At 47.3% G+C, this 23,446-nt stretch overlaps 1 protein-coding gene and 1 long non-coding RNA gene across 6 annotated transcripts in view; one reads left to right on the top strand and one right to left on the bottom strand.

Moving 5' to 3' along the window:
* Positions 1-23,053, bottom strand: part of LOC135917212 (uncharacterized) — a 108,145-nt gene extending 85,092 nt beyond the window's left edge. Inside the window, exon 1 of the long non-coding RNA XR_010569227.2 lies at positions 22,951-23,053. This is a non-coding gene — a long non-coding RNA (uncharacterized lncRNA). The remainder of the gene's footprint in view (positions 1-22,950) is intronic.
* Positions 1-23,446, top strand: part of LOC135917208 (cyclin-dependent kinase-like 4) — a 145,600-nt gene that overhangs the window by 51,445 nt on the left and 70,709 nt on the right. Inside the window, exon 1 of one of the 5 annotated variants that reach the window (XM_065450731.2) lies at positions 2,022-2,474. The exons of 1 other annotated variant lie outside the window; for it this stretch is intronic. In XM_065450731.2, the coding sequence (XP_065306803.1) occupies positions 2,389-2,474 (86 nt within the window). In that variant the 5' untranslated portion in view covers positions 2,022-2,388. Of the gene's footprint in view, positions 1-2,021; positions 2,475-22,485; positions 22,972-23,295; positions 23,440-23,446 lie in introns of those variants that run through there. 3 more of the 5 variants (XM_065450729.2, XM_065450732.2, XM_065450730.1) reach the window with 3 other exon arrangements.

The following is a 23,446-nucleotide window of genomic DNA, read 5'->3' as shown; positions in this document are numbered from 1 at the left end:
AAGCTACACCAAAATATGTAAGCAATTTATCTTCATGGCCTGCGATAATACTTTTGACCATCTACCGGAACACACTACTTCAATGCCCAGCTCCGCTTGATTTTTCTAAACAATCCCGTCCCATACCCAACCTCCTCGCTTCGCGCTCTATGTGCTATACATAGATTTCCGGCACACACCCACTTCGCACAAGTACAGCGGAATGGTCTGCAAGTGGCTCTTGAAAATGGTCGTATTGATCGCACAGTGCGTTCCGAATATAGTTTAGCATACTTGTATTTTATTTCTGTAAGATCGCGTGCTCAGCAGCCGTAACAATGGTTAGCACGCGACAAACTAGCAACGGTCGCTTGTGTTTATGCTTCTGCTAGAGAAACTTTGCCACGACATCTTACTCTTTTTTCTATAATCTGCTCAGCAGGAACTACGTAATCACCGGGTCGGCGACATGAATATCTATGTGTACACGGTATATATTTGTACATGGTTGGGTAACAAAATACAGTAAGCACGTCTTACGGAAACAGCGACGCGGAACAAGCAACATAAGTTATATGTCCTACAGAAGAAGCGCTAAGTTCATTATGGATACTCAAAAAGCATTTGAGGCACACAATTTAATAGGCTACACTTTAGAGGACGCCATTGTAGACTTTTTCTTTTATTTAGCACGTATACTCCTTTTTCTTTATAAGATAGTTATATAAGAGTGAACATGATATATTGCCGCGGAACTTTACGAATAGAGCAGGAAACAACAAAGTTCCTGTAATTTTTCACGTATTTGAACGGGTTTTTGTTATAGCGGTCTCTTATAGGCTGATTTTATTGCCGTTTCATAGACAAGAAGCACCGTTAAGAGTGCGAAGCCTTTTACAATGCTGGAGCGCATACGCGTGGTGACTGCAGTGGACGCGGCAGCTATTTCCCACGAAGCTTGGTGCAGTTGCGGGCGTGGTGACTTAACGCGCTGAACATTTGTGCTCATGGGTTACTTTACTCGTCGTGGTCAGCAAGTAAAAAGACGAAAGGCAAAAACGTTTCCGGCTGTATTGCTCGCTTGCTTCAGCTGGCTGGCTCCGAAACTGTGTCGTGGCTGCAGCGGTTCTCTTTATGCCTTATTTCTCAGTGCGCGGTCAGGGAACAAAGCGTACCACTTGACCCGGGTCCGAAAACGGGCGCCCCGTCTGACCTGCGCCACCATTGGCCGACCCTGGCCCGCATCCGGCGGAAGTCGTCCGCTCTCGGCGGCCGTTCATTGGCTCATCTATTTCTGTGACTCCTCTCCCTCGAGAGGCCCGTGTCGTCTGCTAATCGATGCGAGTTGCTTCCCCGTCAGCTCTGCACGCCGGTAAATCGGTTTCTGCTCAAATGCAGGTTCGTTCGAGCGCGGATGACTCATCTACAGCGTTCTTCTTTGCTCTTTCTCTCTCAACCTCCCTCTCCCCTTTCGTTAGGGAGCTGATCATTTTGTAGAGGAAGAAAAATCGAAACCAATATTTCGACGAGGCAACTGTCGTCAAAACACAAAGCCTTTGGACTCGCTGAGGCGCAATAAGACGTATCGCCTGCTCCGCCTCTAGGCGCATACCTTTCTTGTTGACTATCCATTCCGTCAGCGTTGTGTGGTTTTGTTCACTCGAGTCGTCAGTGAAATCTACAAGCTGCGTGTGAGTACGTCGCATCGACGAAAATACCTACGTATACTGAAAGTGCTATTTCAGCCTTAGTCATAGGAGCATCTACATCTTAACCTTCGCGAAAGGTCAGTACGCAAGCGTGCGATTTTGGAAACTACCTGGTAATTTCTGAACAACCTGCGTGTCAACAAGGGACTACTTAGTGAACTTGGAAGATCAACACGACGAAGTGGTGCCTTGAGAGCCTCTGGAAAGCAAGGCGTCCGCCAACAAGGTGTTTGCAGCTATCCCTGTGTTACATTAGTGAGGACGCCGTGTTTATTCTCCGCGTGCCTGTGACGACTTGCTTTAAGAGAAAAAGTGCGAGAATTCATCAAGATTACAGGTCCTCTGCTCATTATTCAAAAGGAATTAATCTTCGTCACCCTCCTCTTCTTCCTGCCTCCCCTTAATTCACGCCTTCTACCTGAAGGAAAAATACGAGAACGAAAAAGTCTCCCCAAGTCTCTATCGTTCAGTGTTCTGTACCTGTAGCGAGCTTGAAGGAAGAAGAAATGTCAGCGTTCTCGACACGCTGCCGGTCAGGCTGAGTACCTGCTTTTTTTCCTAGCTACGCGGGATAGCGGCACCTAAACTGAGTTGCCTTCAGCATTTTCCTTGAAGATTTTTCTTTTTGTGCGTGACCGAACACCGAGGTTTTTGTCAGCGTTGATACACAGCGCCCTTTTGTGAAACTGTTCACTCGGACATGTCCCGGAGAATCAACGATACACTTACGCCTCCCCTCTGGTGGTCATTCCCGGAAGTAGCGGCAAACCGTGGGAGCTCTCAAAGGTGAGGCACATTAATCTTTTTTTGTTGTTTCAAATGTTGAAACATGGCTTTAAAAGAAGCAACACAGCAACATTCTTCGACCTTAAAATTCACGTGATATCAAACATTTGAGAACTTGAGCCTGCTATTTTTGAAGAAGTCGCCTTGTGTTTCGCTCAAGTGATTGCGTTCGCGGTGTTTTTTTTTTGTAACAGTAAAGCTGTTGCAGGCACTTGATTCAATTGTGCCGTGTGTCGCAAGTGTTATAGTCGTGTTAATTATAATCATGTTTGTGTAGCAGTGTGACGTAAAAGCTATCATTGCCACCACCCATAATTAATATGACCTCCACGTCCAGTGAACAGTCTTTTGTGGCATCGTCGTACCTTCGCTGTTACCGCTATCCTTGAGGTCATGTGCCATTGTCAATCTCCTTGTTGTCGTCTTACCAGCTATTGCAGTATTGGACATGCTTAATTCTTTCCTTAGGGGGTACGCCTGTGTGATTTCTTTATTGACCAATCCTGTAAAGTAAACAGGGCGAGCCTTTGTTGCCAGTTTTTATTTACAGTGAAACTCTTAATGCGACTAGAAGGGTTCAAGAACGTTGTATGTGAGTTTTCGCGGTTCTCTAGAAAAAGACATAATACTTACAAAGTGTTCAATTTAGAAAAATGGAGGGGATGTTAGGTGGCTTTCTAAGCGCGTTTGTCAATTAGAGGTTTAATGAAAATTCCTAAGCCTTTGTTCTCGGCCCGTTTGAAGGCGTTATATGAAACGCGTAGAAAGTTATGCAAATTTCCTGGGACGATCGAAAACGACATATACTTCATATTGGCGGCGAGGAGTTACGGAGTCGCCATCTATCGGAAGCGCCTCGCTGGCGTAGTATGAGGGATCACGTGGCGCGCTCCTCATAGGTTTTGCTGTCAGCGCTCACTGAAAACACCACGCGCGAGCTCTCCCGGACATTTCTGTAAGTACTTTCGAAGCGAGAGAAGTTTTTTGCTGTCTAAATATTAATCTTGGGCAAACTGAAAGCACACAATCGTTTACAGACGCTATCTCTTTAGCGAATACGTAAGCGAACGCCACTGCGCGCGGACGCCGCGATGGAGTCTCCCCAACCGGCTTCTTGCGTGAAAGGTAGGTAAACGCTGAGAGCGAACTATGTGAAATATGTTCTTATAGTGTTTGTATAACTAAATGGAGTGTAATAGAACGAAGCCTCAATGCAGCGATCGCGCAGATTCGCAGCGACCGACTGCGCGTCTGCATGCTTGTCCGCGCACTGTGTCGCTTTCTCCGCGCGCGCGTTTTCGCACCGTACCATGAGCTTTAGGTCGCAGAATATGAGCATTTGACAGTATACAAGCAACCATTGTTGCGTGGGTGCTATCAGAGCTGTTCAAAAATAATTTCATTGTAGAAACTTCGACGCCTACGGGGACTGTGATGTGCCGTCGCGACGATTCAATTTTTTTTTTCTTCTAAGTTCTTCGACCTTTCAATACTATTTCTCGAGTTGCTTCGCACTGTATGTGTATCGGTGTTCTCAGCGTGCAATTTCCCGCTGCTCCTTTTTTGTAATCCAGTGCATCAACTCATAACACAAACATGACCATATGCCATGGTTTTTTAAAATGTGCTTCTTATCGCTGCCTTTCCACTCCACTGAACTTGCCAGTATCTATAGCATCGACAAGTTCATAGACCAAACCATCATGACATTAGTCGGGCAGCGGGCTCGGGCGAGCGTCTCAGTGCGCGTTTTCAGAACATTGCAGAACGGGCGCCGTAGCAGAAATCTTCCTCGCGTCTGTGCTTGCTGCATACCCGAGTTGTAGCCGATGACTGTTTGCCGGTTTTATGTTTCGCGAGCCAAGCTTCACGCAGCTTCTTGTCCTGCGGCTACGTGTGAATAAGCCTGACACCGGCCTCCGTTACGTGCGTCCGGCCCTGCGGCACCGAGCAGTGGCCTACCATGTTGCGCGCCTTCAAAGGCAGCCACTACCTATTGTAGTGCTTTCAAGCGTTGTAAAGGAGACACTCGAAGCGGGAAAATTTCGCCACTAAATGAGGACCGCAGCGTACGAGGGAATTTAAACTCGTTTTCAGCTCGCTTCGGCGCGCCCGAAGCAGCCGACGCGGCCGCTATGTCCACGTGATCCCTCCTAGCACGTCACGCCGACGGTGGCGCCAGCATTTCCAGTGGTGGAGCTCGAGGCCAATAGGATACCACTTACTTCACATTTGAAGTGTGTAGTTTGATTACGTGCTTTGACAATAATTACTTAACACCCTTCTTCGAAATTTTGTGCCCAATACGAGGCATTCAGTTCTTTCACTTCGTCTCCTCGGTGAACTATGCGACTCACTGTGTATTTTGATGAATTCCGGACGATAGTGTAAGTGACGAAAGATATACGTTTAATCTGTGTTGGTTAATAACAGCCTTTGTTTTGAAAAGTTACTTATTCAAGCGTTCAGAGTCTCACACTGCCACTATCCACAATGTTTCCCAAAGTCTTAAAGACACTATACAGGCGAGCAACCTTAAATTCGGTTAAAATAGCGAAGGAAGGAAGGAAGGAAAATGTTGAGAAGGAAAGGCAGAGAGGTTAACCAGTTTAGCTTAACCGGTTTGCTACCCTACACATGGGAGTGGTATGGGGGGGATGAAAGATGGGGAGGAGAGAGAGAGAGCGCACAACACAGCACACACATCGTCAGTTACAGTCCCACACTATTGCGCGGTACGTGACATCACTGTCACAGCCGCTTGTCCAAGCCAGACTCTTTCAAAAACTGAAGTAGTCCCTTCGTCGCTTTCAGCTGCGATGTCTTCTGTCGGCGATATGCGAAAATAGTTGCAACTGACAATGGTCTAGTGTCAAGGTGTGCTAAAACGTACGCCAGGGACTGTCTCTGAACAATATATTCCTAATATATCCTAATATATCGACTGTCCTAATATATTTAGGACAGTCGCACAGAATGTGTTCCAGCGTCTCCTCGCAATGACAGGCATTGCAGAGAGCGTTGTCGGCCATTCCAATGCGAAATGAGTAAGATTTCGTGAAGGCCACCCCTAGCCATAAGCGATAAAGCAGAGTGGCCTCTCTTCGGCGAAGTCCAGTTGGCATACAGAGATGCATCAAAGAGGGCAGGTAGTATTGACGATTGCTGCAGTTGGTCTGGCTGCTTGGTGTGCTCCATAGAGAGAGCGTGATCTCCTGTGCAAGCACTCGAAGTCTGCTGGCTGCGCCTGACTGTGAAAGTGGTATGGCCTCTTCCTGTGTGCCTTCAAGAGCTGCCCGAGCGGCATTATGGGCGTCTTCGTTTCTTATGACGCCGCAGTGACTTGGCAGCCACAGAAACGTCACGTGGTGTCCTTTCTCATGTGTTGTATGGAGTAAGCATCTAATATCGAATATGAGCTGTTCGAATGGCCCGCGACGCATAGCTGATAGCACAGATTGTAGGCCTGGCTTTGAGTCACTGAAGATTGACCATTGTCGAGGTGGTTCTCGCTTGACGAAACAAAGTGCAGCGCGAAGCGCAGCTAGTTTCGCAGATGTCGATGTCGTTGGGTGATCAGTCCTAAAGCTGATGGTAATAGCTCTTGCTGGGACAACCACAGCACCGGACGAACACTGGGTGTTTGCGGAACCATCAGTATAAATATGTACACTCTCCGTGTATCCCTCGTGCGGAAGAAAAAATGTTGAGTGCAATATGTGGCGAAATCTTCGTGCTCCAAGCTTAAACAGAAGCGTTAAAAATAACTTCTGAACACTCGTTTTTAAATGCGGAAGCATTTCTGTGCCTACCCAACGAAGAAACACGTCAGTCCGTCACATAAGACGATCGCTTTTAGAATAGGGCCTGCAGCAGCAAGCGAGTGGGGAACCAGCGCTGGCGAGTCCGGCAGCTTGAGTCCATAACTAAAACATGCTGACACCATCCCGCAGAGAAACCAGGAAGATTGCACGGCATATTTAACGACAACAGACGCGCCCGTACTGAAGTTCGTTTAGGCCGATGCGCCCAGCCAACTTTTGTCCATTGCGAAACGGGTTGGGAGTTTCTAGCACGTCAGTGCCCAGACAGGTCAGCAGTTGGACACATGTGCTTCAAAATGAGCGGGGAACTTGCTGATGCAAAATCGTAGCACGAGTTACTGTAAACTGTGTCCACCTCTCGCTACGCTGTGTGTTATGGCGCTTCTGTTGGTACGCGAAGTTTCAGCACTGGTTGCCCAATGACCTTTGTGCTGTCTCTCACTTTAACAAGAACTAAGGGACGAGAACACAGCGCACACGAAGCTATCACCACTCGGTGCACGGTCCCCATCGCAAATCGCTTTCTAAATAGGAACCGCGTGGCGGCACCATACGCAGCCGCCGCCGGAGTACAGTTGATCACGATTTATAGTGGTTCGCATCGAGAGGAGGCAGTCATCGACCACGTCTACGTATGAGGTCTACCAAACGTGACAATGTTCAATTACGACATGTACTAAAGCACGCATCGGCCAGTACTCGTCTTCCACGAAGCAGCGGCATCATCAAAACGCGCCATCATATTGCCGCATGTAGGAAGCGGGTCGAGGGAAAGAGTGGGCCGAGCCCAAAAGAACAAAAACCGCGAGCGTCTCTTCCTGCTCGCGCGCTAGCCCTGACGGACGCGCTTTTAAGGAGCCAGCTGCTCTGCGGTTTATTAAACCCCCAAGAGTACTTTTGAAAGCTCGTAATAAACTGGCGGAGGTGCTGGATATCTCTCACGGATGTTGCAGACCCCTCCGAGGATCTGCACTAGGAATCCAGTGCCAGTCAACACTCCCGTGCATTGGGCCACCCGCAGAATCAGGGGACAAGCCCCGGTAGTCGCCGACGCTATGCCTCTCACCACTTTAACCAGTATGACCAGCGCTTCCACTCAACCCGCACCAACCGGTACCGAGAGCACGATGTTGAAGGGGAATACACTTGAGAGCCCACGGGTCCCGACGACGTACCATGGGTCAGTGGTCGCAGATGTCGAAGACTGTATGGTCGTTCGAGCGCGTAGCCGCCTTGAACCACTTGGACGACGCGGCAAAATTGAGACACGTAGTGCGTAGGTGGTTTCGGAACCGTGAAGAGCAACTGACGTGGCGTGAATTTTGTCGTCGACTTCTGGAGGTCTCTGTAGAGGGGGCATGTGCCATCAGTTAGCCCCAGTGCTTTGGGAGCGTATATATTCTGGGTGAACTTGGGGTCACGTTCAACAGATTGCTTTTCCGAATCTCAAGGAGCTGCTCTGCTCTGACCTCTGTGTTGCTCGGTACAACGTGGCATACTAGACAACAGTATCAACTGATGCCAGCTCCTTTTGTCTTGGCACTGTCCTGTTACAAGTGCAGCCTTCCGGTGAGCGCCGACCAGTTGCCTTCGCGTCGCGGTCGCTCACACCAGCGGAATGTCAGTACAGCCAGACGGAGAAGGAGACTTTGGCTGCTTCCTGGGCTGTGCTCCGTTTTGAAGAATGTATTCGTGGCCTATATGTCTTCCTTGAGAAAGCCCACAAGCCACTCCTGGCGCTCATGGGCACCATGGATGTCGATTTGCTGCCTCTACGGATTCAACGGTTCTAAACTGAAGCGGATGCACTTCCAGTACCAGATGCTGTATGTATCCGGCAAGTTGATAGCCACAGCTGACACGCTCTCACGTGAATCAATGGATGGTCAACCGCCAAAGTAAGCTGATTAACTAGAGCTCATTGTGGAAGAGATTCTTTGCTCTCTCCCGGACTTCGTCGCCACACTTCAAGACGAACTCCGCCATGCCCAAGACAACCAAAGACTGCACCAAAGGCTGGTCCAGGCAGACAAGGCTGCCGCTCTAGTTTAAGAGGTACTGGCAGCATTGTTGAGAGCTCAGTATCTGCGAGGGGCCACTTCTAAAAGGGGCTCGCATTGTGGTATCGTAGACTCTTCAGTGTTCGATATTCGATATCATTCACGACAGGCATCAAGGTGTTAACCGATGCAAAGCCATCGCTCGAGAATAGGTGTGGTGGCCGGAGTAAACAGCCACACCGAGACCATTGTCTCTAACGGTGCCAAGTGTGCAGATACCCGTGTCCAACGTCCAGAACCAATGATGCCTTGCCATGCTCCAATCTTCCCTGGGAGGAAGTGGGCGTCGATCTTTTCCACCTGAAAGGTCAAGATTATGTGTTGCTGGTTGACTACAGGGCACGCTTCGCTGAAATCATTAGTCTGCGCTCTACCACAGCACCTGCCATGGTCAAGGCCGCCAAGAGCGTCTTTCCGCGCCACAGCATCGCTAGTGTTGTTCGCAGCGACAACGGTCCAAACTTATCATCCAAAGACTTATCTACCTATGCGCAGGCTTACGGGTTCAGGCATGTCACTAGCAGCCCACGTTTCCCGCAGTCCAAAGGCGAAGGGGAGAGTATGGTGCGGACCTTCAAGGACTTACTGCACAAGGCGGACGAGCCATATTCGGCACTGCTGGCCTACAGGGACACTATCTTGAGTTGTAGCGTGAAGTGACACAGACAGAGACTAGAAGCAGACAGGACGAGCGCTCTCAACTAAATCTTTATGGAAACGTCAACATATATATAGGTGATTGCAAATACCGCAGCATATGAACATAACAAGGTCTAAAGACATCAGTTAAACATATTAAGGGAGCTGTCAAGAAAGTTAGCGCTCGTCCTGTTTGCTTCTAGTGTCTGTCTGTGTCACTTCGCTCTACATTTCAAGATCATGTTACCGTACCAACTCGCCCAACTTTATATCCTTGTACAGGGACACTCCTGGTGCCAGTGGATTCATCCCTGCACTGCTTCTAATAGGCAGACGCCTGCATACCGAAGTTCCCAAGACGTTACAGCAGCTCTAGCCATGCTGGCCCTCGTCTCGGTCTTTTATCCGGAGTGATCAAGTTAATCAGAAGAAGCAGGCACGAGATATCAACCGGAGGCATGCAGCTCAGACACAACGCCCATTTCAGAAGGGTGAGCAGGTTTGGGTGCGTGATATAAACAGTGGTGCGATGGTACTGGGACCAGCTCAACGTCCCCGGTCGTACGTTGTGGAGACGCCGTAGGGAGTTCTCCAACGTAATGGGCTACACCTCGTCCAAGTGTGCAATGACCCGGGGTCCGGGAGTCCTGCCGAACCTGTCATCGGTGAAGAACCGGAGACGAAGCCGTCATGCAGCGAAACTCGTGCAGCGAGTTCGGAGGGAGTTACTTTCGTCCCGAGTTCCCCGGCGTCATCCCAGCCCAGTTCGCTCATTCACGTGTCGAGATTTGGAAGACAGATCCGGAGACCAAAACACTGAACTACGAATCGGGTAGAACTACACATACTGCGTTTCCAGATAAAGGGGCGGGGGGGGGGGTGTAGTGTGTGCACGTGCCACCAGTTGGCGCCAGTTATTTGGGAGCATATATATTCGATGGCGAAGAAAGCTTTGGGGCATTTCCTCTCTATTGGGCTTGGTGTGCGGCTCGTTCTTGCGTGAACGCCACAGCCTACACCAGTGCCAATCGCCACGAAGGAGCGGAATGAGCGATTCAGGCCACGTCCAGTTGCCAAACGAAACTGTGATCATATAAATCGAAGACGTGACGCGCCTCTTCCGTGGAGCAGATCTAGGAATGACAGAGGAGAAGTTACGTCATCTGATGCGTGGGTCAAGGAACAGCTCTTTGCAGGTCTCGTGCGGAGCCCTCCGAAGACGGTCGCGGAGTTCTTGTTCGAGGCCGTGACCATGGCACAGATGCTTCTGCATCGATCCAACCTGTATGAGGGCAAGTGAACAGCATGTCCGCTGTTGACATTTTCACGGCCATCGGTAGCAACAGTGACTGTCTACGAGAGCTCATCCACTCCGTCGTGCGTGAAGAGTTGCAAAAGGCCGCCGTCACACCAACATGGCACACTACGGTAAGCTCCATTGGAAGTGTTATCAAGGACGAGCTGCACCAGGCCTTCCGTGATACCTTGCCTCCTGAAAACGTTGCGGCAGGACCGACTGAATACCGCCATGTGACCTATGCGGAAGCATTAAGGCATCCTGCTTCCTCTTCGTCGCTGATCGTTCGTGGTCCTCCTACACTGTCACATCAGTCGGCGCAGCCGATATCGTAGGGCGAAGCTGGGTACACGCCCATTGCTCGTGCCGCACCAGTTGCCCATCCTCCGGGACAACAGCTTCACTACATCGACGATAGATTCACATCCCATCCTCTGAGAAATTGCATGTTTGGCGAGCACCCCATCACCGGCCTCTGTACTTGTACCGCCAGTGCTCATACCGGTGCCTTAGACTTCGCGGCTTTCCCGCATACTCGCCACTGCCCCGATACGGCGAGCCACCCCGGGACATTGAGGACTTACTTTCTCAGGAGCGCTTGCCACCGCCTGCCAGGCGGCAGTCGCGGTTACCGTCTCCCAAAAGATCTTTACCTCCACACCAGTGGTGTTCTACCGCGCAATCGCCCAGTCCCCGCCGGGAAAACTAACTAAAGTGATCTCTGGGGGCCAGGTCGCTGACAGTCGAAGTGCTGAAGGCCCCCGATCAACGGAGGCACAGACAAATCCAGATTAGGCACCACCTGCAGCTGAACAAGACGACCGACTTTCTCTCGATATACCAATAACTATTGACGGTTATGCCATTAGTGCTTTAGTGGACGCCGGCGCAGACTACTCCATACTGAGCGGGAAAATGGCAACGCAGCTGAAGAAAGTAATCACACCCTGGTATAACTCGCAGATTCAGATGGCTGGCGGCCACGTCGTTACTCCACTGGGCGCCTACACGATTGGAGTTGAGATTCAAGGATCTACATTCGTAGCGAACTGCTTTGTCTTACGTGATTGCCAAAACGGGCTTTCTTTGGTGATACAAAATTTCCGCACAAAAGGAACAGAGAAAAGTGACGAGAAGGTTACAGTATTCATGCAAAAAATAAGGAAAAAGTACGTAGCGACACCACTTGCAAAATTAACACACCGATTTTCATCACGTCAGAACGATCGTATTTGCGTCCATTCCTTTCGTCTACATTTGCAGTTATTTGTTCTTGCGTATTTTCGTTTGTGTTCCCGGGAATTGTATTGCGAGCGTGGTGGAAACAGGGGCGTCAATTGTTTCCACGAGCGAAGTCTACAAACCATGTCTGGCTTATCGGTTGCGGCATTACTGTAGCTTCAATGAGACATGGCATTCCTGACTTCGCAGCGTAGAGGCGTGAAGAGAGAGAGAGAGAGAGAAATAAAATACCGGAAAGGCAGGGGGGTTAACCAGACGCACGTCCGGTTTGCGCTACCCTGCACCGGGGGAAGGAGTATAGGGATAAAACGAGAGAGAAGAGAGCACTGTCTCTCTCAATTAGCTTGCTTGGATAGGAGGATCCACAAATACTCCGTTCGACAATCAGACTTGGAAAGTACAACTGAGTTGCTAAACTTATGTACCAGTAAACACATTGCTCCAGAAGAGTCATCCAGCAAAGAATTGCGTGCTTTTTTCTTAACATTCTAAATGGTCCTCTGTTTCAATAGTTTGGTAAATTATTTTCCAATCATGTGCTTATTGCGATAATGTAAGTTGTTTCAGTGTGCTCTTTCTAATGTTTGGTTGCAATGAAAATGGGCTGTATTGATGTTGATAATGCTGTTTTTTTATGTTGTTTTTTTTTCTGTGTTTTCTTTCTGTGTTTTCTTTCTGTGTTTTCTTTCTGTGTTTTGCTGTACATCCTACATTTTTATGTTGATTATCAGAATTTCGGTATGCTCTGCGATCGCCAAAGTAGCCGCCGTAGTTGCTTAGTGGCTATGGTGTTGGGCTGCTAAACGCCAGGTCGCGGGATCGAATCCCGGCCACAGCAACCGCATTTCGATGGGGGCGTAATGCGAAAACACCCGTGTACTTAGATTAAGGTGCACATTAAAGAACCCCAGGGGGTCCAAATTTCCGGAGTCCCCCACTACGGCGTGCCTCATAATCAGAAAGTGGTTTCGGCACATAAAACCTCATAATTTAATTGCCAAAGTGTACTTTCCGGGAAGCCGGAGTTAGTGAAGTTGCTTTTCAGCTGTTTCGCCCAGCCTCCGTCATCTTCATGATCAAAAATAAAGGAATTATTTTTACTAATACCAAAAGCTTGGTAGCGCAACCCACCGCGCCGTTTCAAAGCGAACGCTCATGTCATCCCTCCTTCAATCATTCCGGGGCTAATGCATCTTGCCAACCCTCGTCCGCACTTTTTCATTGACGATGACTGTAACTTATGCGGCTTGTACTGGCGTTGACCTTTATTTGAGCCGCTTATTATGGGAACCTATAGCTTTAGTGCCGACAGTATATGCTAGTTGTTGCTGGCGTTAGCTGTCTGCATTGTCTGATGGCTGCACACGTCATTGTCTAGAATGCTTTAGTTGCTCTGTGTGGTCTCTGGCATGCTATTCACTTGATTCTGGCTTCATTGGTAGTCTATATTGTGGTATTTCAGTTTGTTTTAATAAATTCTAAACATAAAAGACACGCTAAATCATGGAGACCATCACCATACTGTTTGCAGTCATGTTTAGTTATGCAGATTTTGTCTACCATTTGCGTCTACTTTCCGAAAAGGTTAAATTGTATGCAATTAAAATCCAAGCTCAAGACAACAGTTAGAAAAAAAGTGGCGTTTTCAGAACCAGCCATTGCAGTTGTTTCTATGACGTTATCTTTAGTGCGACTTTTTTAGAAAGTGCCATGTCAAGCATTTTTCCTTTTTTTTTCGCGAGTGACTTAGGCAACTATTATATTTTATTGTTTTCGCATAAATAAAGAAATAAAATAAAAAATATAACACTACCTGCATCCAAGTTCTTGCGAGAATAGAAAATGTAAAAAGTAAAGAAAAATAAGAATAAAAGTTGTTCAGGCGTTGGATACATTGGATCACCCTGTCGGACTTTCATATATAGAAAATAAGTTCTCGCATATTTAAGTAGAGGCTCCGCAGTAATAGCGTAACATTAAACTTCTAATTTGGATGATTCCGCTGGAGTTATAGAAATAACGGGAAATTCAGAAAGAAATGTAGTTTTTCGGCAGAATAAACACACAGTCGGAATAAATATACTGTCCACAGATTTTAGAAAACGAGGAGCTGCGAAAAAGGTATCGGCAGTCGTTGCGCATGTTGACGAGATCATGACCGCGAGTGTCGTTACGACTAAAGCACGACCTTGGCGTCTCCAACCTTGACCTCTAGAACGTGAGCATTGTCGTGTTCGCTAGGCTTCTTGTCTTTGCTTTCCTGCAGAAGACACATCACGGTGGTAGTTGAAGTGGAAAAGGATCGCATAACCGCAGCGTAGAACTTTCATTGGTGGCACGTGTGTTGACCGAAAACAGTGCATGGCTGGAAAGAAATGCCACGCCACAAAACGCGGGCCAGTTGCCAGTGGCAGCTGGCGCACGTGGATGCAAAAAAAAACACGAAAAAAACACACAATCAAAACACGCGTAATGAATAATTCACGAGATATCGACCGCCTATGCACTCCCCTGCCAGTCCTGCATGCGTGAGAGGAGGCAACACAACGCGGCGTATAATATAAAAGCCCGTAAGCTTCACTAGTGCGGTAAAGTATTATTTCCGTGCAAGATATTATATTCCGAATTTACTTTAATACTATGTGATGCAATAATGTTTATAATGTGAGCGGCAGTCCTAGCATCTGAAAGCCTGCTAAATATGGAGACACGTGCAATTCCCGCATAAAAAAAAGAAAGAGATTTTACGCTTACATTTCCTCTGTTGTTGCTGAAACTTCGAAACAAGATCACATTCTATGGTTCGTATTACTCACTACAACACACTTGCTACTGCTTATTGCCTGGTTTACGAAGAAAAACTACAAATTTGCCTTCGTCTGGGTCATAGCAATGTGGGTCGATTACAGACACGGTGTAATCCAAGCCAAGAGGGCTGCCTGTTCGGAGTGTCCACGCCTTGCCCGGTAGCCACGTGATTGTTATGCTGAGAAACACCGTGCAGAAGATGAACATTTATGTGTGTTTCATCGCGAAGTCAAATGATCAAACATTTCTTCGGTGGAAGTAGAAAGGAAACATCTGGGCCATGGACTACTGCAGCCTTGGGCGTACTTGGAAATAAAATAAAATTGCACGCATCATGTCTGTCATTGCATAGCATTTTACTCAAACGCTTCCCTAGGACCTCACTACATATTGATTCGGATATGCCAGTTGGATCCGCATATATGTTTCGTTCTTATTTGCACCGTTGAATTCAAAAACCGCTGATGTATAAGGCCCTGCCTGTTTCGCTTAATGTGTTCTAAAAAAAAATGTTGTGCTTACCGACGCACTGTTCTGGCTCAAATTTCACCGAATGATCGCATTTGGGAGCCTACGTTTGTTCAATGTAACATTTGGCATAGTTACTTGCCTGTATATTAAAGAAGGCAAGGATTCACCGGTTTCGTCTGTAAGAAAAATGACAGCTGCGAAGGCGGTGCTCGCTCAGACTTGTGCTGCCGCCTGCAAGCAGCTGAAGAAAGCAGCTGTTCAGGGAGGGTTGCTGCGTTTGCTAGAGAGTGGGCAACACGCCGCAGCCCTCCCTGACCGTGTGCTTTCTGCAGCTTCAGGCAGGCGGCAACACAAGTTTACGCTTGCTTTATCGCGGCAGCAGCTTGCATGCTCGTAAACGAAGAAAACTTCGCACGTTCTTCCTAAAAACCAGGCATTAACTATGCCAACTATTGCACTGAACGCTGTAGACTCCAAAATGCGATACTTCGGCAAAATTTCACAAAGAAGAGTGTAGCGGTAAGCGAAAATATTTTTTCGAACACTTTAAGCAAATTCTGCACGTACTTCTGCAGCGGAGACACAGGAAGAGCGGGTCTAGTCGCTTGTTGACTGAGGTCATATTCTTTCTTCAAGGAGCCCGTGAAACAGCTCAAAAGACAGCGGAACGGAGGCATCACACCCACACGGGAACGTCATTTTCTTGTGCATCAGCTAAATTATTGTTTTAAGGTTCGGTTTGGCAAGCTGCACAGAATTTCAATTTAATGCCAGTTAGGTCAACCGACGTCAGATGTCTTCTTACATAAATCGGATGGAAAATAAGATCAATTACGACGTGTCAATTCAACAAGTCATACCTATAGACAAGCAGTATAAATACCTCGGAGTATACATGAACTGGAACCCGAAATAAATTGGTACCCGGAGTGTGATACGTTTGGGTGGAAGCTTTTCTTTCGAGGAACCCATATGACTTTTCTTTGTAGCACTTAGCTACGTTTAGGTGGATGTCTCATTTTACCTTCAATAATTACCTCTCTCCATCTTGCGAGTTTCCGCAGAACTATTACATCAGAGATCGGTAGTCCGGTTGGCTTGGCGAGCCCACGGCAAAACCACAAATGAGGCAGTGTAGGATGACATGGGCCAGGCGTGGGTTGAAGTCAGAGAAGCGCAGAGGAAGAGCACTTTTGAAGAAAGACTCGGGAGCATGGATCAAAATTAATAGGCGGTGAAGGTTTACCTTAAAAGCGTGAACACCGTATGGAGGAAGAGGTCAAGAAAGTTGGCAACCAAGTACAGCGTAATTGAAAGGGTAAATGGAGAACAAAGAGTCACCACAAAGAAAACAAGAGCCACAGAAACAGTGAATTGGATGCGAAGAATGAAAAAGAAAGAGTATGGAGAATTAAAAGAACGGCAAGAAAGAAATGAGAAGGGAAAATCTGTACAATAACACAACGGGCAGTGCCTTGCTATTGATGAAGCTGTAGCTGGCGGCCTAAGGAGAAAAAAACATATCGGAGTAAATATTTGCTACAAGATGAGACATTTGTATAAAATCCGGAGATCACTCAGCACATCCTAAACGAATGCGAACCATTGAGACCCGGAGGTACCGTTGACCTTCCAGAAGTGATTGGACTTAAAGTGGACGGAAGCATTAGTCGGTCAGCAAGTCGAGATAAACAAGAGACGCTTAGAGTATTGGTGCAATGAAAGCAGGCAGGGAAGCGATTGATACGACCGGATCCGTTATAGGCATAGGTAGCGGTACAAGATAGATAGGATAGCTCTGGCAAAAAAATTACTAAAGAGATGTATACAAGTATGCTATAATAAATAGCACGTAGAGCATGCCTGATTAACCCAAGCGGGCTAGTTGACTATTTCTTACCGTCCCGTTTTAAAAGGGATGCACTAAATCAACATCTTCGTGGCAAAACTCGACGCCCCCGTGGAATTTAAGCATTGAAGTCTCAGTGTACCGAACATTCAGTAGTGCGAATCGAAGGGTGTACACGAGGAACTGAACATTTTCGGCCAGCCAATGTCTGGAGATCTATGCAGCAATACATTTGTTTGAACGGAATTGTTGCCACACATTTGCACAATGTGTCAAGCAAATAGAATTTGTTTCAAAAAAGAACAACTTAACAATGCTAATTTTGGCCCCTTGGTACACGTTAAATATGTATTAAAGCGCATGGTACATAACGAAAGTCACCAACATCGCCACGTTCGTTCTCCTCTTTCGTGCTGTTCCATGCGCCTTTATTCTCACAAACATCAAGACACACTAATGTGCAACTAATTCTGTTTTCTTCGGATTTATTTTTCACTTCCCAGTGCTAGTGAACATTAGCCACCTGTGCCGGCAACGGGTCTTGTTCAACTTAGCAGGGTTTTGTAGAGTTCTCAAGCAGAAATTAAGACATCGGTGACCATGAACACTCGGCATAAGCGCCGTCCTTTCACCTTGCTCCTGCTCAACCTTCGTATTTACTCCAAAGTGGCTCCCTTCTGAAATTCTTGGAACGCCAGAAAAGAGCGAAAACATAATCAGTCATTGCATGGGGCCGACGGTGAATCAGCCGGAGGTTCCTCAGCTACGGCTACGCACTTGTGAAGGAGTCTGTAAAACGCTGCGAATTTGCACAATTTATTCCCGCCTCTTTATCGTAAAGGAAAATGGCGCGCGCTTGTACCCTCGCGCACCCGTGGTGCGTAATGTGACACACATATGGCGATGTCTCATAGAGCTACTTGACGTTGACACTGAAGAAGTATACGTGCGTTTGCGGCCCAAATGCTTAGAGCATCAGGCTGCTCCGTTGGGGGACACTTATTCAATCCCGCCATCGGGCGCGTATGTGAGTTTTTTTTTTTTTGAAGCGTGGACTATACGGCAGGAGAGCAGCACAAAGCGTCTACGGTCAACAAAATCCGGGATAGTTCGCAAAGAAAGCATCATTATAGAAAGATTCACTCCTCCTCAAGAGGGCCGGAGGAAAACGAGATTGTTGTTTTACTGGCAGGACACGTGTGAGATTTCGAAATGATTATAACTTCGTAAAGATGCGATAAAATAACAGGATTGGTTCGAACTGTGACAAAAAGGCACTACAAACGAACTGTTTATTTCAAATATTTAAGGACGAATGAAATGACAAAAAGCCGGGACCGTAGCAATAGTTGCTGCATGCTGCGTTTTCCAAGTGTGCCGCTTTTAAGGGGTCGTTCATGTCTTCCGCATCAAACACGCCTGGTCCTCTGCATATTTCAGCATTTCATCCATAAGGCTAACCGTCAGTTAATTTGCTTGCGTGAAGAGGTGGAAAGTGACAATGGTTACTGAGCAGTGCAGAATGTTGTTCAAGCGAAGACGAAACCTGGAGCAATGCTTCTGCCAATATTCGTTTGACTTTATGGCTGGGGTTAGTAGATAATGCTAAGGAGAACACTGTGTGGAGCTGTTGAGTGTAGTCATTAACTTGGCCCTGCGGAGTAAGTGTGATTTCTTGGGGTTTATTTAGCGGTTCCCCTCGTTGTGAGGATAAACTTTTCAGGATAAACTATTTGGAGAGTTTTAGACTACAAATCCATAAGGCCACTTGCAATCAGCTCTGATGACATGTACATTGAGTATTTCGATTGATAGCCAACACAAGCGAGTTGCCCTGTAGTAATTTCCATACGAATATCTACGGCACGAACGATGGCTGCCAGGGGAAGTGCACGCGATTCGAACAGGCGGCTCGTTAAGCCAGGCAGCATTTTCGTCTGGCTTTTGTTTCTATCGAGCGGCGCAGGACTCAGTGCATACCGCCAGCGATAAACGCGACCTTCGAGCGGACGGAACAAACTGATGGGATCGATACGCAAATAGACGGGCTTCTGCGAGGCCTTGCTGTTCTCTGCGTTGGCCTAAATCGCTGTTTGTGATGAAGATGGGTCTTGTTTATTGATTATCACATTACGCGATATATATGTTGGGATAGGTCTTAAAACTGTTGCGGCTGCTGTTGTGCGTTCTAGGGTAACGATGTGGCCCACAAGTGATAACTTTGTTGAGTGTTCGAAGGATAGAACTCACTTGGCTACGCACAAGGTCGCGGGTATCTTGCCGGAGATGAGGTGGTTGCAGTGTATAAGGTTGAAACGTAAAATGTTCGCTGCTTCGATTTATCTTCGATTTTCTCAGATGGTCAGGCCTAAACAGCAAGCTTCCACAAAGGAATCTTGTTAGTTACTACCCTAGTGTGCATGCAGAAAATAATAATAAGCGTCAGTGCACGTGGCTTAATACGTCGACTTGGTAGCGCTTTAGGTATTCACTTGAGGGCACGTGTTCGATTTGTGAAATTGAGTTTGAGCAGTAAGCAGTTAATCTGCGCTTCAGGGAAACAAGGTGTCCGGCGACTTCGTGCGCTGAGAGGAAGTATGTCGTGTGCGGTTGGCCACGGTAATGTTGAGTGACAATGAGACAATGGGTTTTCAGCCTCCCTAGTGACGCATCGGTGCTTCACGGAGCAGGCAGTTTTCACATCTGAGGTGAAAGCAATACTGTGTTCGCAGCAAGATGAGAGAGACGCAATAAATTCATTGCAAACATATGGCGACTTCGCCCAGGTCGAAAAGGAGGGGGTGTGTATAGGCTGAACACCTCGCAAAACCGAGGCTTCGCATGCGAACATCCGCAGTACGAGAACAATATTTATTTTCTTAGTAGGTAGTACATTCTTGCGCGGTTGCTTCTAGCAGACGGTGCTTTTAGAGCGAGGCTATCTTTGCTACTTACCGTGGGCTTCGCTCTGCGTAGTCGCCATTTTGTCTCGTCGAATAAAGCGGGTCTCTTACACAGCGGTTTCAAGATAAGGAAAAGCACAGAGAACGTCTCTGTTAGCCTGGAGGAGCTGAAAAAAGCGCGTGTCCTAGTGGCGCTGGCTTGTACGTCACAAAAGCTGTTTATTTAATTCAGCGCGACCATAAGTGATATTGACCAACGTATCATTTGAAAGATGCAATTCATCATGCCTTTCCAGCGGAAGCATGCACATCAAGCACCGAAACACAATTTAAGCCATCGCTCACCGCTGGACCAACAGCGTCTCGGAAGGTAAAGTTTGATGGCAACCGTCGGAAAGCTTCACGACCAACAATTTTCACAGTGGGTATTTCTGTCACTTTCCAGTCAACCACGTTACCGCAGAGGGAGCCTAATGCTGGGAGCGTGATCAGTGGAACAGCTGGTAAAAAACCTATTTGGTGGTAGGGTCAGGAGCCTCCTCAATGCTACACAGCGGAGTACGCGCCGTTTTGGGAGCACGTCTTATTTAATAGCCAATAGCCCGTTCTAGCTTTAATGACTAGCGGTTGGGCACCTCGAAGGTATTCCCCTGTGCAGAGGATTGGTTAAGGAAGACATGTGACCTGGTAGTGTCTGGATTCGGAGTTGCATATGTAGATGTATACAAATCGAAGCTGTATGTAGCGTTTTGTATCAAAAACAGTTAATCAATATGGAGGAAGTTGCTTTGATCATTTTATTCAAAAAGATAGTGTGTTTCCTAAGTGTGTTTGTACAGCAAGAGTCCGTTATGAGACCGACTTCAAAACTGATCATTCCCTTGCGATCACTTCGGGTCTGGGGAGATTAAAAACAACTTTGCAAGATGTCAACGTTTTCGCTGCTGGCCCCATGTTGACTTCACTTCAGAGGTTGACCACAACTGACCCTATCAGAAGCGCGGTTATCGAGTGTGCAAGCCGATTTTCAAAATTAATTTGCCGGAAAACTGCGCAGGTATGTGTCCAACGGTTTGGTGCACGTAACAGAATTACAAAACAGAGCGTACAATACTAAAGTTTGTGGAGGCGCAATGATGTACAGAAATTTCCAGAGTTAGTATAGTAAATACCACCTTGCTCTAAAGGAAAAAAAATACGACTGCGTCATTTGCGGCTTATATTATATGAAAACAATATCCTAATCTATCTTGCACGTCTTTTCTGTGTTTAAGTCGGCGCACCTGATACTTCCAGGTTACGAACGGCAAACGCGTATGAGCATTACACAGCGTTGTTGAGCGGGAAGTTGCAAGCGCAGAGGGTTAGATGGTGATCAGAGGGATAGATGCCGATCATTTATTGGGGACAAGATAAGCCCCAAAGTGTGCAAATTTATTAGAATATATGCTATGCAGCCTGCACTGAAGAAGAGGAAGGAAATACCGGAAAAGAGATCGTCATTTTCTGGTCCGCCCAATTACAAAATACCGAAACCTTTTTTTTTTTCAGTCAATGCGACGCAATGCGGGTTGACACATATGGGTGGCGGCACTCTCATTCTCGATGGCTTCGACAATTCTGCTGGCTTTTGTACCTCTGAATTTACGCAGGAATTTCGTTCCCCCGAGTCCTTGGTCGGAGCCGCAACCTCTGCAGTGAACAGCAGAAGTATTTTCTTGATACATGCACTGTATCCGTGCCAAAAACCAGACATGTATTCCTGACTCCCGTGTCACGGACTTTATGTGAAAAATGTGGCATTTTAGACATCTTCAACAAACATACTCTATCAAAAGTTGGCATAGGCGTAATCCACTCATTTACGGCACGTAATATTAAAACAAACAAACAAACAAACAAACAAAGAGTTGGTGTATCGCCATATCTAGGTTTACGAAATCGCAAACGTGCACCAAAGTGCATCGGTGTTCCATTTAGCCGCTATGTCTGGACTACGGAGGTTGCTCTGATCGCAATTATGAAGATATTATTTTATAATAAAGGTACTCTTACGCTTTCGGACAAGCAACTGGGCGGAGTGGTAATGCCATTCATGCCTGACTATGTAGATGGAACTTTGAAACCTGGCGCCAGTGGCATGGATTACGATTGAACCTGCAAGACATGCATTAGATCTGCCCAAATGGCCATCGATATTGAATAGCGAGATGCACCCAAAGACACATATGCGGAAATTATAATAAGAAAATTGCCAATAATTATGTATTGATTCATTATCGCACATTACCGACGTGTGCAGCAGATGATGTGTTGCCAAATATGTGAGTTTTTTGTCCCCATGGCCCTGTTTTAAAGCAATACTTAGAAATACTTAAGCTTTGCTAAAGCAAGCAGTAGATGGCTGCTTGGAAATCACGTGCCGCAGAGAAGATCTGACAGGAATATAAAATAAGTTTTATTGATTAACCGCTCAGTTGATCGCATTCGAAAAAAAGAATATTTTGCGAACAAGCTCTTGATGATTACGTAAAAAGCGCTCCGAGAGCTCGCGCAGACACGTCTGTCGCAAAAGCAATTGATCCACTCAATACAGCTGCAGAGCTCCTCTCGCATAATAAGCAAACTGAAGAAGTTGTGCCATGTGGCGGGAGATGGCGCCACTCCAAGTAAGTATACAAAACTACCCACTCGATGGCAGCACCATCGATAAAAAAAAGCAACGTAGGATTTTTTTGAAGCCCATGACAACCGTTACTATGATAAACAGAGAACGCGCGAAAGATCGTTTGCCTGTTTCGCCCATTTTTTTATCTGCATTCACTTTTGGCTAGCTCTGTACACACTACTACTTGTATTTGTGACTTTCGAGGCGCGTGCGGGGATTCCATACGCTTTGTATCGACGTGCATTGGCGCGTTGAGTGCGCGTGTCTGGCCGCTTTGACAACGTGCATTCTGTCGTGTCGAGCACGCAAAACATCTAACCGGCAGGCTGGTCATATTTTCTTTCCCGTTCTGTTATGCGCTATATGCGTGAAACCACTCGGCCAGTCCCCACTAGGTGCCGTCTGCTCCTGCTGAAGACATCTGCGTGAGATTTCGTCTGCGTCGCCGACATGTCGCCGTCTGTTCGCATTGCTCAACTGTAGCCGTCAGACATCATCGTCCAGTCTGAGCAGATTACGAGGGATGTCGCGAGAAGAATGGCTTTCTTCGAGAGGTTATGAACACCGGGAGTGACTCGTCAGTAAGGAACGGAAAAGCAAGCACGACGAAAGTTCGCTGAGATAGGGAGAGTTACAAAGGCGGAAAGGCGCAGCAAAGCCAACTACATGTCCGTTTCTCTACGAAACGTCGCCGTTGCGAAATCGTGTCACCTACCTGAAGTGAGCAGTGTCAGAGGTGAGTGATGCGCTCTGATTTCTCCAAATAGGCCTAGAGCGGGCTCGTGCAAGGGTCGCTGAGGGAGCCGCGCACCTGGCAAATAAATGAAAGCGAGCGTGGAAGCATGCCACATCGCTGTACCGCTACCACCGTTGACGTGATCTGGCGGAACAATAGAAATGCCGACGTCTATTGTGCTGGCGGCCCCCCCACCCCACTTTCATGGGCCGCCCTCCAGCGTGATTTGAAGGGGTAGCCTTCCAGGTACGGCGAGCTCGTCGCGCGTCTCACGCGATGTGTCCCGCGTACAGCTCATTACGCTACTCCGGCAGTTGGGGACAGTGCCTGAGATCGCGTTGCGCCTGGTCCGATTTAAAACTGAATTGGAGAAGTTGGTCAGACGGGAGCAAGCTAGCTATGGAAGCGGTTGCGACCGAGTTTCCGAATGCTGCACTGGACCGGATTCAACATGCTTTCTTGGTTCAGGTAAAAT

Source organism: Dermacentor albipictus, chromosome 7, assembly GCF_038994185.2.
Source record: "Dermacentor albipictus isolate Rhodes 1998 colony chromosome 7, USDA_Dalb.pri_finalv2, whole genome shotgun sequence".
NCBI lineage: Eukaryota > Metazoa > Arthropoda > Arachnida > Ixodida > Ixodidae > Dermacentor > Dermacentor albipictus.
The sequence above is the reverse complement of the archived record's forward strand: the minus strand, read 5'-3'. Positions and strand labels throughout refer to the sequence as shown.